The sequence below is a fragment of the Thamnophis sirtalis genome, unplaced genomic scaffold (assembly GCF_051295495.1).
Source record: "Thamnophis sirtalis isolate CommonGarterSnake01/CBP01778 unplaced genomic scaffold, rThaSir2_p1.2 scaffold_4, whole genome shotgun sequence".
NCBI lineage: Eukaryota > Metazoa > Chordata > Lepidosauria > Squamata > Natricidae > Thamnophis > Thamnophis sirtalis.
Window position 1 is genome coordinate 93,118,532 of NW_028261384.1, and position 12,906 is coordinate 93,131,437.

At 38.3% G+C, this 12,906-nt stretch overlaps 1 protein-coding gene across 5 annotated transcripts in view; it reads right to left on the bottom strand.

The window, feature by feature from the left end:
* The window catches only part of SLC4A1 (solute carrier family 4 member 1 (Diego blood group)), a 63,250-nt gene that overhangs the window by 24,810 nt on the left and 25,534 nt on the right, over positions 1-12,906 (bottom strand). For all 5 annotated transcript variants that reach the window (XM_087713419.1, XM_014062719.2, XM_087713421.1 and 2 more), the window contains 5 exons: positions 11,364-11,548; positions 9,886-10,093; positions 7,527-7,745; positions 3,926-4,074; positions 2,510-2,704 (listed from right to left, as the gene is read on the bottom strand). In XM_087713419.1, the coding sequence (XP_087569545.1) occupies positions 2,510-2,704; positions 3,926-4,074; positions 7,527-7,745; positions 9,886-10,093; positions 11,364-11,548 (956 nt within the window). The remainder of the gene's footprint in view (positions 1-2,509; positions 2,705-3,925; positions 4,075-7,526; positions 7,746-9,885; positions 10,094-11,363; positions 11,549-12,906) is intronic.

Sequence of the window (12,906 nt, forward strand, 5' to 3'; positions counted from 1 at the left end):
GAGAGTGGATGTGCCGAAGCAAAGAGAAGGGAGAGCGCAGGAGCAGAGAAGTGGGACAAAAGACTTACTAGGAAAAAATCAGATAACCAGAAACTTTTATGTGGAAGAATATAAAACTAAGATAAGGGTTTTATTTCTAAATATGACAATAAAATGAAGTTGCTAATTGATTGAATGTAATAATGGAAAGATAATTAAGCAAAGGTTGAAATATATGGAATATGGATAAATATGATATTGATATTGATGTGGGGAGGTTGTGAAAAACATGGCAATAAAATGGAGTTTTTAACTGGTTGAATATAACAATGGAAAGACAACTAAACAAAGCCCAAAATATATGGAATATGGATAAATATGAAACTGACATGGGAAGGTTGTAAAGCAGAGGTTTACCATTCACTTTTATAAATGATAATTAAACTGAGTGGGAAATTGACTGGAAACGACAACAGAAGGACAACTAAGCATATGAAACATGGATATACATAGAATTTTTAAGATGATGAAATAAGGTTTGCTACTCATAGACAACTAAAGGTAATCTAATCCAAGACATGGAAAAATTGGAGAGGGAACATGAAATACACTTATAATGGAAAACTATTGAGACTTAAAGGCAGAATCACAAATTGTGTGGGGGGCAAGGATTTATAATTATATAAAGATAATGATGAGAATAGCAGGGAATTGTAACCAGGTCTACATCTCGACCAAAAGTAGGCTGGGGAGGGGGTTTAAGGTACAATGACTATATATGTATACTTTTTTGTTCTAATTTTCTTTTTTTTAAAGAATATATGTTTAAAATTAAATATGTATATTGAAAAGGAACTATAAATACCATCAACATAAAATGGAGCTTGCTCAGAAACTGAAATACACCAAGCAAATGAGATGATGAGTGGGACGAAAAGGAAAGAGGGGTAGGAGAGATGGTAGGAGGGGGGAAGAGGAGGAGAGAAATGAGGAGTGGAAAGGGGAGAGAGGAGTAGGAGAGAGGAAAGGGAAGAAGAGAAGGGAAGAGGACAGAGAGAAGAAAGTAGGTAGGGAGGAGGATGAGAGAGGGAGAAGAAAGTGAACGCATAAATATAGTGTATGGAGATCAGAAGAGCCAATAACTGTTTTTTTTCCCTTTTTCTTATGGGGAGTTGATGGTAAGATGAATTGATGTAAACATTTAATAATACAATATTATATTGGCTATGTAATAGTATACATGTGATTATATGTTGTGAAAATGAAAAATAAAAAACTTTACAAAAAAACAATAACAAAACCCAGAACTATAAAAACTACAAAATAGCAAATCATAAAACCAAAACAAAACTAGAGCTTCTGCATCCCTTAGTATGCTTCATAACAAACTCCAGACATTCTCACTTTATCCAGCACCTGGGTAAGGCTAGGCTTCCAAAGGGCTAAAAGGCCTGCCAAATCATTGGGGAGAGGGTGTCCCATAAGATAGGGACAGCCATGAAAAAGACACACTTTTCTTTGGCCTTTTTATAAGTTTAGTAGTTTATGTAATTCTCACACTCGCTCTTCTGCTTTTAAATACCCAGATAATTTTAAATCACCTTTATTATTTGAAGCATTAATTAAAAATGTTTGCAACAGCGTAGTTACTGAAGGCAGTTGTTGTTAAAAAAGGAGAAGCAGAAATAAATATTGAGTCTGTTAAAATACACACTGCTTCGAAATTTGCCTAAAAGTAAATCAAACCTGGAAATCAAACTAAGATGTGGAAAAGGTTAATCGTTTATTCATCTTGCAATCCATGACCATTACATGAATAGCAAGATACCCTGGATATCTGACATTGGAAATGCAAACTATACAACTAACACACATGTTCTTCTCAAATCATAAGAGTTGCTATAAAAGAACATATGTGACCTGAAATGTAATATACAAGCTATACACAAGTCTGGTATGCAAGCTATACAGTGACAGGTGTGGCCATAACATAATGTGATTTAGCAAATGCATGGAGAAGTTGAGGGGATGCAAAAGTAACCAGGGCTCTCTTTTAATTTTGGCCAGAATGTCTCTAATTTGTTGAGAATTTAAATAATTCTAGAACAAGAAGATAATATTTATCAAGGACATACTGTTTAGAACTCAGGACTCCAAATCTACTTCAAAATAATGCCCAGCATTCTAGCACACGGAATAAATGACACAATGAAGAGAAAAAAAACTTGGTGCCTTACTCTGAAGTCAGCCTTACCTCAATCAGTGCATCAGAAAAACATAATATTTCAGCAGACAAATGTCCATATCCCTGTCATAGATTTGGATGTACTATTGCCTTATTACTGTCATGCCATCAAAATATGTTAGGACATATCCCCAAATTTCAACCACATAGCCAATGAATAGAAATTCCGAGGGTTGTCCTCACCAAATGGAATACACATATTTGGAGGTTGCCCTCTAAGAATTAAAACTACCAGCAACTGTCATGCAACAACATAGAAGGTACAAACACAATAAATCACATTACCTTGATGAGTTTGAAGAAAGTTTCCAGGATGAAGATGAGGGAGATGAGGATTGAGAAGATCTCCTGAGTGTAGCGAGAGATGAAACGCACCAGGAAGCTGCCCTCAAAAGCCACCACCACTACCACTATCAGTATCAGCCAAAAGCCAATCCAGACTCTTCCCACAAGGTATTCATAGTTTTTATTCACACAAAACTATATGGATAGAAAATGAGGCATGAGGAAAGTAAAGAAAAATTCATAGACTACATAGCTGAAATGCTGTTTCCCCCCCATCATTTGCACTTTCACTTTAATAAAACAGATATCTGACCTCTATCAGCCTTTCCAGGTTGACATCTTATGTCTGTCTTGGCTAGTTGGGAATTGGGAAGTTGAACACATATATGAGGATGTGGAAAAATGACCTGCCTAATTTTTTCAAGCTTATAATCACAGTGATAAAGCTTCAGGTTTAATATCTGTGGGGAGATAGTTGTAATCTAAATTTGTCTTCAAATGTTTATTTTAATTGTTATAGCATTTCATAATGCTACAAATGTACTGTACTTAAATTCCACAGTGATTATTATAGGAGTTTAAATTAATGTGTTAAATTATCAGATTGGAAAAGGCACAATATTCTATTGCTAGGGAAATAAGACTGAGCAAGCATGATCTGGAAAGTTTCTAATAATGTAGGAATAATTTTGTTATATGAAACACTGCCTGATTAGACGCCAGCTAAAAGCGTCTTTATTACTCGTTCCAGCACCTAGAAATGGGAGATACGCTATCCATAGACAAGGAGACTGTTTCATCTCGTATCTTATAGCCAAATATTACTCAATAATTTCCAAAATTGTCTATTGTATATAATGTAATTTATATATATATATATATATATATATATATATATATATATATATATATATATATATATATATATATATATATATATATATATATATATATATATATATATATATATATATATATACACACACACACACACACACATACACATACACATACATACATACATACATACATACATACATACATACATACACACACACACACACACACACACATTATATAATTATAATGTAAGCAAATGACCACCACTATGGATTGCTTAGCCACAGTTGCTTAAGCCATTATTTGCTGAGCATTCACAGCACACTAAACTATTATTTGCAAAATGAGAATTGATGGAATCAATTTAAGACTTGTGGACTTCAACTCCCAGAATTCCTCAGCCTCCTTTGCTGGCTGAGGAATTCTGGGAGTTGAAGTCCACAAGTCTTAAAGTTGCCAAGGTTGGAGACCCCTGAACTACATTACAGTTTAAGGAAATCAAATCCAGTTGCTCCCTTGTAGCAACAGTCAGGTTCCCTTCCAACAAGTCATAGTGATTTTTGGCAGGACACTTACTGCATAAAAAGCTTCTTCAAAGACCAAAAGGGGGCCGGAGAATCCCACAACAAGGAGAGGCTGAGCTCCCAGCAAGCAAAAGAGTCCACTCTGAACTGCAGTAGAGAGTAGAAGCTCAGAAACTCCTATCAGACGTTCTGTCTTTTCAGCTGAAAGCAAACAGGAAACAATTAGCAAAAATAGGACTACCCCAGGCCTTCTTTCGTCCTGCTTTTCCATTGTGCAGGAGTCAGAGATTCAGATGGCGTAGGATTTGTGACTGTCTTTTTCACAATGGAGTGCCTATTTTTTCAATACAAAATCTTCCCGGTAAGACATGAAATCAAATTGAACAAATACCTCATAAAACTTTTTTCAAACTACTTTCCACTGTCATTGAAGAAATCTACCTTTAACCCAGTGTTTCTCAGCCTTAGCAATTTTAAGGAGATAGACTTCAACTCCCAGAATTCTCCAACCAGCTGTGCTGGTGCTGCACTCTCAGAATTCCCCAATCAGTTAGCTGTGCTGGTTGGGGAATTCTGGGGGTTGAAGTTCATAGATCTTAAAGTTACCATGGTTGAGAAATACTAGGCTAGCCCATACAGATCATTCAAATTTATTTGTTTTTCAGGTTATACACTTTAGGAAGCAGCTGAAAAGAATAAGAAAGGAAGAGAAGTCTGGGCTGGCAGTCCTTTTTAATGTGGGAGAGAGCAGAGCTTGATTTAATGCAATGGCTGCTTGGGGAAATTCGCAGCCTTTTCTGAAAGAGCAAAGAGTGTTTGAGTGTTAGAAATAATGAGGTGTGTGGAAGTGCCCAGTGATGGGGTTGAGGTCTTTAGATTTATTAAGGACTGGTTATGTCCAAATGGCAGGTAGGACCAGGTGCTCAAAGCTATAATCAAAGGTGGTATTCAGCTGGTTCAGACCAGTTCTCCCGAACAGGTAGTGAAAATCACGGATGGGTCTGCCCACCCCCCTCCTGCCCCAGCTCTATGCTGTCCTATTTAGGTACATTTTCAAGCCAAAGCTCATGCGCAGAAGGCCGAGTGCTCACATTTGTGAACCAGTAGGGAAAGTAAGTGAATACTCCTCCTGCTATAATGGTATGTGGAGGATGATCTTGAGGGTAAGGAAAAGAGATGCTGCCTGGGAAATGATCAGACAAGTGGGAGAGAAACCTGCAGTTGTTTAACAGTCAGAGAAAGAAACGTAGGAAGGACCTGCCTTAATCAGTGTGAAAAGAGAAAGTAAGAGATCTGTACTTTCAGACTTGCAAGATTCTGTTAACACAGCCTTAAAATAAAGTAGTATTAGCAGGTCATGTTTTGTGTCTTGTTTGTCTGGGAGAACTGACAAACCCCTTACCCCTTTTAAACATGCAGTTCACACATTATATATGTGCTTGATACATTCTCCCTTCTGTTTAATATCTACATGAAGCTGCTGGGTGAGATCGTCCATCACCGTGGGCTGAGATATCGTCAATATGCTGATGACAGTCAGCTATATATCTTGGACCATGGTGAGTTAAGGAATGACATGATCTCTCTCTTGTAGTGCTTGTAGGTTGTTAAGGCCTGGATGGGAAGCAATGGGCTGAAAGTGAACCCTAATAAGATGGGATGGGTTTGAGTTTGGGATTCTTTGGCCTATGGATAATTGCCATATCTAGTCTTGAATGGGGTGGCACTGCCCCAGACATACCCAATGCATAATCTGGGGGTTCTTCTGGACTCTAGACTCCTGCTTGATAGTTAACAGGTGATAGTTGTGACTAGAAGAGCTTTTGTGCATCAACTGTACCTTTTCCTTGACAAATACCTGCTCACACCCATTCACACCTTAGTCTTGGCACACCTCCCATCTTGACTATTGCAATGTACTCTACACGGGGCTGCCCCGAAAAGTATTTGAAAGCTTCAATTGATTCAAAATGTGGCCCACGTGATTTGTGCAGGCCTAGATGTGCTCAGGAGCTGCATTGGCTGCTAATTTGCTTCTGGGTCCAATGTAAATTACCAGTTATCATCTTCAAAGCCCTACTTAGCCAGATTATTAGAAGGACCATTTTTTCCTGGTCACATCTACCAAACTCACCAGAGTGGGAAGGCAGAGAATGCTATGGATCCCCTCTCCTCTAAGAATTCCATCTAGTGGACCAAGAAGGGATATGATGGCTCCCTACCTATGAAGATAAGATTGGCCCCCACTTTTACACTCTTTTGCCCTGAAGATCTGGTTTTGCCTACAGGAAACCTCAAAGTGGATCTCATCTGGTGGCTTGCTTGATTGTTGCCACTCGTCCTGTGGGAGGTTACTGCTTTTTTATTGTTTTTGATGTTAGATTATAATTTGTGTAAACTGCCCACAGTTTACTGAGGGTGAATTGGATATAAATAAATAAGTTCAATGAACTTATAAATGAAAGCATTGCGGCAATACATAAATTTCCTCTTACCCTCTCCAAAATAAATAAATAAATAAAACTATATGGTTGAAAACTACAGCATTACACCACTCTTGCATTGTTTTAAGTTTTGAATAGAATAGAATAGAATTGCTTCTTTATGGGCCAAATGTGATTGGGCACACAAGGAATTTGTCTTGGTGTATATGCTCTCAGTATACATGGTGGTACAGAATAGACATTTCCATTCTTCACACTGTTTTTTTACTATTTGCTTTTATTTTGAGCACAATATAGTAGAAACCTGGTATGTATTTTAGTAAGATGAATGAGTTGGCCTTTGGCAAGACCTCCTTAGGACTTCCAAGTGTCAGGTAAAATAAATACATGTCTTCTGTTTGATAAGCATAGCATTCAATATTGGCTGGCTTTTGAGTATCTTGGTTTAAAAAAAATTGGACTGTTTTCACAATACTAGTCATTATAACTGTTGTGTATTGTGACCTTGTAAACTGTCTGCTCCTTTCATCCCTTGCCTTTGATAGATTCAATAACCTAGATCTATGTTGTTAAATATATTTTGCAATTCCAGCAATCATTTTCAATTCAACCCCTTCAAATCTAGCATTACTGTATCACATGATTCATCATACATTTCTATGGCGGAATTTAAAAAAGCACATTGTCATTGATTCTAAAGTATTGCTAGCATATGTTCTTAAAAAAAAGATTTATTGGAAAATTATTGTGACTGAAAAACTAGTTTTTCTGAAGCTGAAGGGGAAAGTAATTTCATATAGATATAACCTTAAATACATTTTTGTTGTAGACACCACGAAAGTTCAATAGTTAGTGTGTTGTTCCCCATCTCCATATCTCTTCCTTTCCAAATGTCTATATCCTTCTTTGTCTCTTCTGATATCTAGTAACTCTATCCTTATTGTTTTTAATTTTGATTTCCATTACAAAACTTGGAAAAAAATAAATGAATAAGCATATAATATTTTACTAGAAAGCTTACGCTAGCAATACTGACTAGGAATTATAGTCCTAACCCATCTGAAGCACTCAGGTTTGAAAAATGTTGCTTCTTATTAGTTGTCTGTCTGTCCCAGCAGAAAGTCAATTCCAGAGCATCTTTTAAAAAAATACCACCCTCCTGATCTTTAGTATGTGATTACATTTCAAGGTGCTGCTAATTTCTCTTACCAAGCAGGCCTCCAAAAGTAATGGCAGGAGAAAGGGCTGCAAAGTAGATGAAGATGACTGCAGCCAGGCATTGTGGATTCAGAGCATCCTTGATGTCACTGAGATACTTGGGGTACCGACGTTTTATGTCTTTCACCATCCCCCCAAAAATCTTTCCAGTTCGGCGCAAGGAATCATCCGAATCTTCTGCTGTGATGTCATGGTCTTTCAGTTTGTGCCCTACATGAGAAGGAAAGGGGAGGTTTTCAGAGGGAGTGCCCTTTGGAATGGGAGTCCACTTTTTATGACTATTTGCAGATCTCTGGAGTTATTTCATTCATGATCATGAAGGATGCCCTGTGTAATTTGGATCTTTAACATCAGAGAAACTCCCAGCTGGATTATCTGTATAGGCCATGAGACAATGGTGTCTAATTGTGGGGTGGGTGAGGTTTCCAACAATATTTAAATGGCAGGCAGAGTCAGGTGACTGGAGCCTCATCCTTTTTAAAAAATGTGTATTGAACACATCACATACATATAAAAAGAGGCAAAGCTGCAGTTGTGGCCACCATTTGAATGTAACTGAACTTTCCTCAGCCTTATGGTTGGCTGTATTTGGGAGAGAAATTCAGTGGCTGCCTAAGCAGGACAAGTATGATAGTGGGGCTGGTCTGCCTTTTTGAAGCAATAATCATTGCCATCTAAAGGTCATCCCTCTTCTATCCCACATCATTAAGTCAAAAAAGCATTTTAGCAAAAGGGCTGCTAAGATTAAACAAGCCTAAAAGGTAAAAGTTCCCCTTGCACATATGTGCTAGTTGTTCCTGATTCTAGGGGGCAGTGCTCATCTCCGTTTCAAAGCCAAAGAGCCAGCGCTGTCCAAAGATGTCTCTGTGGTCATGTGGCTGGCATAACTAAATGCCGAAGGCGCACGGAACGCTGTTGCTTTCCCACCAAGGTGGTTCCTATTTTTGTACTTGCATTTGTACGTGCTTTGTAGGTTGGCAGAAGCTGGGACAAGTAACGAGACCTCACTCCATTACGCGGCACTACAGATTCAAACTGCTCAACTGCCGACCTTTCTGATCGACAAGCTCAGCATCTTAGCCACAGCCATTGCATCCTCATTTAAACAAGCCTACTAACATTTATAATGTACATATATTTCTCTGCTTTGCATAATTATTTTGTGCAGTTATTTACAAGAAGAAACAATTGCCATTTTCTGAGTGCTGGCAATGTAGTCTTTCTCTCTGTTCCGCTATATATCTAATTTTTTTCACTGCATTCCACACACAGGATTGAACCTATGGTTTGGAGGTTTGGAGCCACTGCTTTTGTGTAGCAAGGCCAACCCTCTGAAATTTACCCCCCACTAGAACTTAGGTTCACACTGCCGGCTTGAAGCATCTGAAATGGGAGCTCCTGCTATGGGGATTGTTTAGGACAATGCCTGGATTTTTTAAAATTTTTGCATATATTTTGTGTCTTTTTAAATGCTGCTCTTGTTCTCAAACTAACCACAAATGTTTTAGTAGCTGTTTGCTCAAATAAAGAGAGCTGGTTTGGAGTAGTGAGTAAAAGGACCAGACTTAGAAACCTGGAGTGTGAATTCTAGTCTAGCCTTAGGCACAAAACTGTACGAGTTTGGGCCAGTCATTCTCTCTTGAGCAAGAAAAAAGGGCTATCACCTCTGAAAAATGTTGGCAAAAGAATTGCATTAACTTGTCCAGGCAGTTTCCAAAAGCCAAGACTCATTTAATGACAGAAAAAAGAAAGAGGGAAGAAAAACCTTGCAAAACTGCAGAGAGCCTTTTGGGATTGTGGTGGAACATAAATAAAATAAATAAATAAATAAATAATACATTGGAAAAAAGGCAAAGCGTTTTTGGAAAGTTTGTTACATGGGGCCCTGGCCTTAATTAGGAAGCTTAGTTCAAGATTCAGTGCCAATGTCTGTGGTTTTGTGATACAATTATACATGTTTCTTATACTACTAAGTAAAATCATGCTATCCTCACATATCTGTCATAAATATGAGACAGGACATCTTCCAGACTAATTTCTCAGCAAGTTCCCATCTTATAAGCAAACTAAAAGATGGACTCCTTCAGTCGTTTTTGCAAAAGCTAATAGTATAAGCTCACTAATGTCTACTTAGAAGAAATCATATTGAGTTCACTATGCCTGACTCAAGCAGAGAACTGCGAGCTAAATCAGTGTTTCTCAACCTCAGCAACTCTCAGCTGTGTGGACCCTACAAATGGGCTAGAGAATTCTGTGACTTGAAAAACCACACATCTTAAAGTTGCTGAGACTGAGTAGCACTAGGCTAAATTATCCTGCTACACTAAACCACAGCTACATCTAACCATACCTAGGTCTTTTAGTGGCTCTTCCAGTTTCTTCTCCACTGGGAGGTACCTCTTCCTTAGGAAATCCTTCTGCACTGGCAGCAACATTTTGAGAAGTCTTTCATTTTGGATCTCAGAGGGTGGGAGGACAATGCAACAATCTAGGAACTCATCCAGACTCTTTATCAAGTCCTGTCTTCCTTCTGCCAAATAGGAGTCATTGCGAAATACCTACTCCGAGAAAGAAAATAAAACAGTGCTCAGGGAGGCACTGGGCAAGTATGAGGTGGGCTCATTTCACAGCCTGTTTCTCCACCCTGTCTGAAGCAGTACTCTACTGGGGATGTAGATAAGGAGATAGGTCCAACTTTCTATAAACAATTCATTTTAAATTACTTGTTAACACGACATATTTCAGTGAAGAGTTGAATCAGGTTTATTTGAAATACGCCTCTCTAGCAGATTAAAATTAATCAGTGAATGTAAGCAATTCTAGACGTTAAAACCAATGAAACTTAAAAATAAATGTCCACAAGTTTTTACTAAGACAAACATCTAAAGTAAAATGATTTTGGTATTAAAACCAGATGCCCTAAAATGTCTGTATTGAAAGCTGCCCATTTTGCTTATATTGTCAAATATTTGGAAATGCTTTGCCAAGAGCTTTCAGTGATAGGGAACTTCTGTCAGCCTAATATCTCAGGAAAGCTTGTCAAACTGACAGCCTACGGGCCGGATCCATGCCCACCCTGACTCCGCAAAGGCAAAAAAATGTCATGATACGTCACATGACGCGATGGAGTTTGAGACCCGTATGTCTAGATCTTGCATGGCATGATAATGAGAACCAAGAACTAAAGACACACTTCCCAGAAACTTTTATCCATGGAAATTGCCATCTCAGGAAACAATTAGCCATTGAAATTTCTTTTCCAGGACCAGTAATTGTGGGAGGTTCTGATATTCTGAATTGATCACAGCAAGCAGAGAGAAAAGAATAAATATTGCTATGCAATTATGATGCCCCTATTCGTGCTAATAGGTGAGAAGCTTATTAAAAGCCCTACTGCTCCACCTGCTGGTTGGAGAAACCAGACCTCTCATTTTCTCTGCCTAATACTGTATGAAATTCTACTCATTATAACCATCAAATGATACAGCCTCGTTCTGGGTATTCATGCTGATGGAACAGGAGGAAAGTCTTTGGGGTCTTAATTCTTTACTTCACACCTGGCATACCAGTTTTCTAAACGTTGATTCTGGTGCCACTTGATTTCTTTTTTGTCCTTGTCAGGAAGCTGTTTCTTCAACATCCGAATTACAGTGGGCACGTACTGAACTGCTCCATCTCAGAAGCTGCCAGAGGAAACTTTCAGCCTTACTCTCAGCTTATTCACAGGGGTTTCTCACTATTGACTACTCACCTGCTAATCTTTTCTGAAAGCAGGATCTACCATTATTTCCTCAGGCCCCTTGAATGAATAAAGGAAAACCAACTTACCCTCTCAGACATCATAGTTGAGATGGCTCTTCCGATTTCATGGTAGCTAATGTGGGGGGAATCAGGACCCAGAACCACAAAAAGGAACCTGACAGGCACAGGAACCTCCAGGACAGAGTCCAGCTCCACAGCCTCCTTCAAGCGTACAAAGGCCACAGTGGGTCGGTCCAGGAAGGTGGCACAGCCTGAAGGGAGGATGGATGGGCATGGGATATAGTTTAGGGGCTTTGGCACAAAGAGAAACAGGAAGAGAGAAAATGCGAGCAAAAAAGAAAGGAATCCAAGCAGAGGCAAAAGGGTGGAAGAGGAGGGAACAAGGGGAGAGAAGGGGAGACAGCAAAGTGAACAAAGTTTGCAATCAGGGATTGATAAACTAGATAGAGAAGCAAAGCATAGTTCCTGCCAAGGACAAATATAACTCCTTCTTGGCCCAAATGCACAAGAAAGCAAGAATCAGCAAGCAGATTCCCATTCCCCAAACTTTTTAAGATTAGCATACATGTGTAGAAACAAGTAGTGCAACAATTAGGCGGTGTGGCAGCAATGTTAAACTATGGCAATTTAACAGATTCAAAATTTCCCACATTAATACTTCAGTTATATATATATATACATAATTCATTCTGCTTTAAAAGAGAAAAGAAAGGAAGCAAGAAGAAAGATATAGCTGTGAGGAGAAAAAAAATTCTTTGCTAATCATTGTGGTTGAAGAAACTAGTATTTCTTAACCTTGGTGGCATTAAGATGTATGGACTTCAACTCTCGGAATCCCCCATGCTGGCTAGGGAGTTAAGAAGTTAAGGTTGAAAAACACTGATGTATGAATGTAGGTTCTGAAATCAAATGTATTATTCTTTCTCTTTCTATCTAGAGATCTTGGAAGCAAGTCAACACACTTTTCATATCTTCAAATTATGGTAGACTCTTCCCTCCAAGGCCAAAACCTGGAGTAAGGACAACTTTGTTTCTCATTTCCCAATTTACTCTAGGTGGATTGATCACTTTCTATAGATTCTGGTTCCTATGTAGGACTGAGTGAATTGGTTTATAGTAGTACCTCATTCTTCATTATCTAATGAGTTGTACTTCTGCAGATTTATGTACATCTCTATTTAAAGTGAACCTAGCCTGTCTTGCCCTGATTTCCCAACTTGGTGTCCATTTTTGTGTTAGATTTCAATTTCTGATGAGAATGATGGGAATGTGATTGATAGTTAAAAAATAACTATAAGTTCTGTTTGGGGAAGGCTGATTTTGATTGTTTTTGAACAATGTTCAAAAAATACAAAAAAGTTGGGAGCCCAACCTTACAGATTAAATTGTAGTGGTGGTTGAATTAAGGTACTCTATCTGAGCTGCAGAAATCTGAATAGCTATTAGATGGCAGCAACTAGGTACAGAAAATTATTTTTCATATCCAGATAATTTTGTAGTCCAGATATGACAACTGTAGTAAGTTGACAAGCTATAGATTATGATAAGGAATAAAAGAAAATATATTCTAATATGTGCTCAAGGAGTTGTTGAAAGTTGGCCAGAGAAA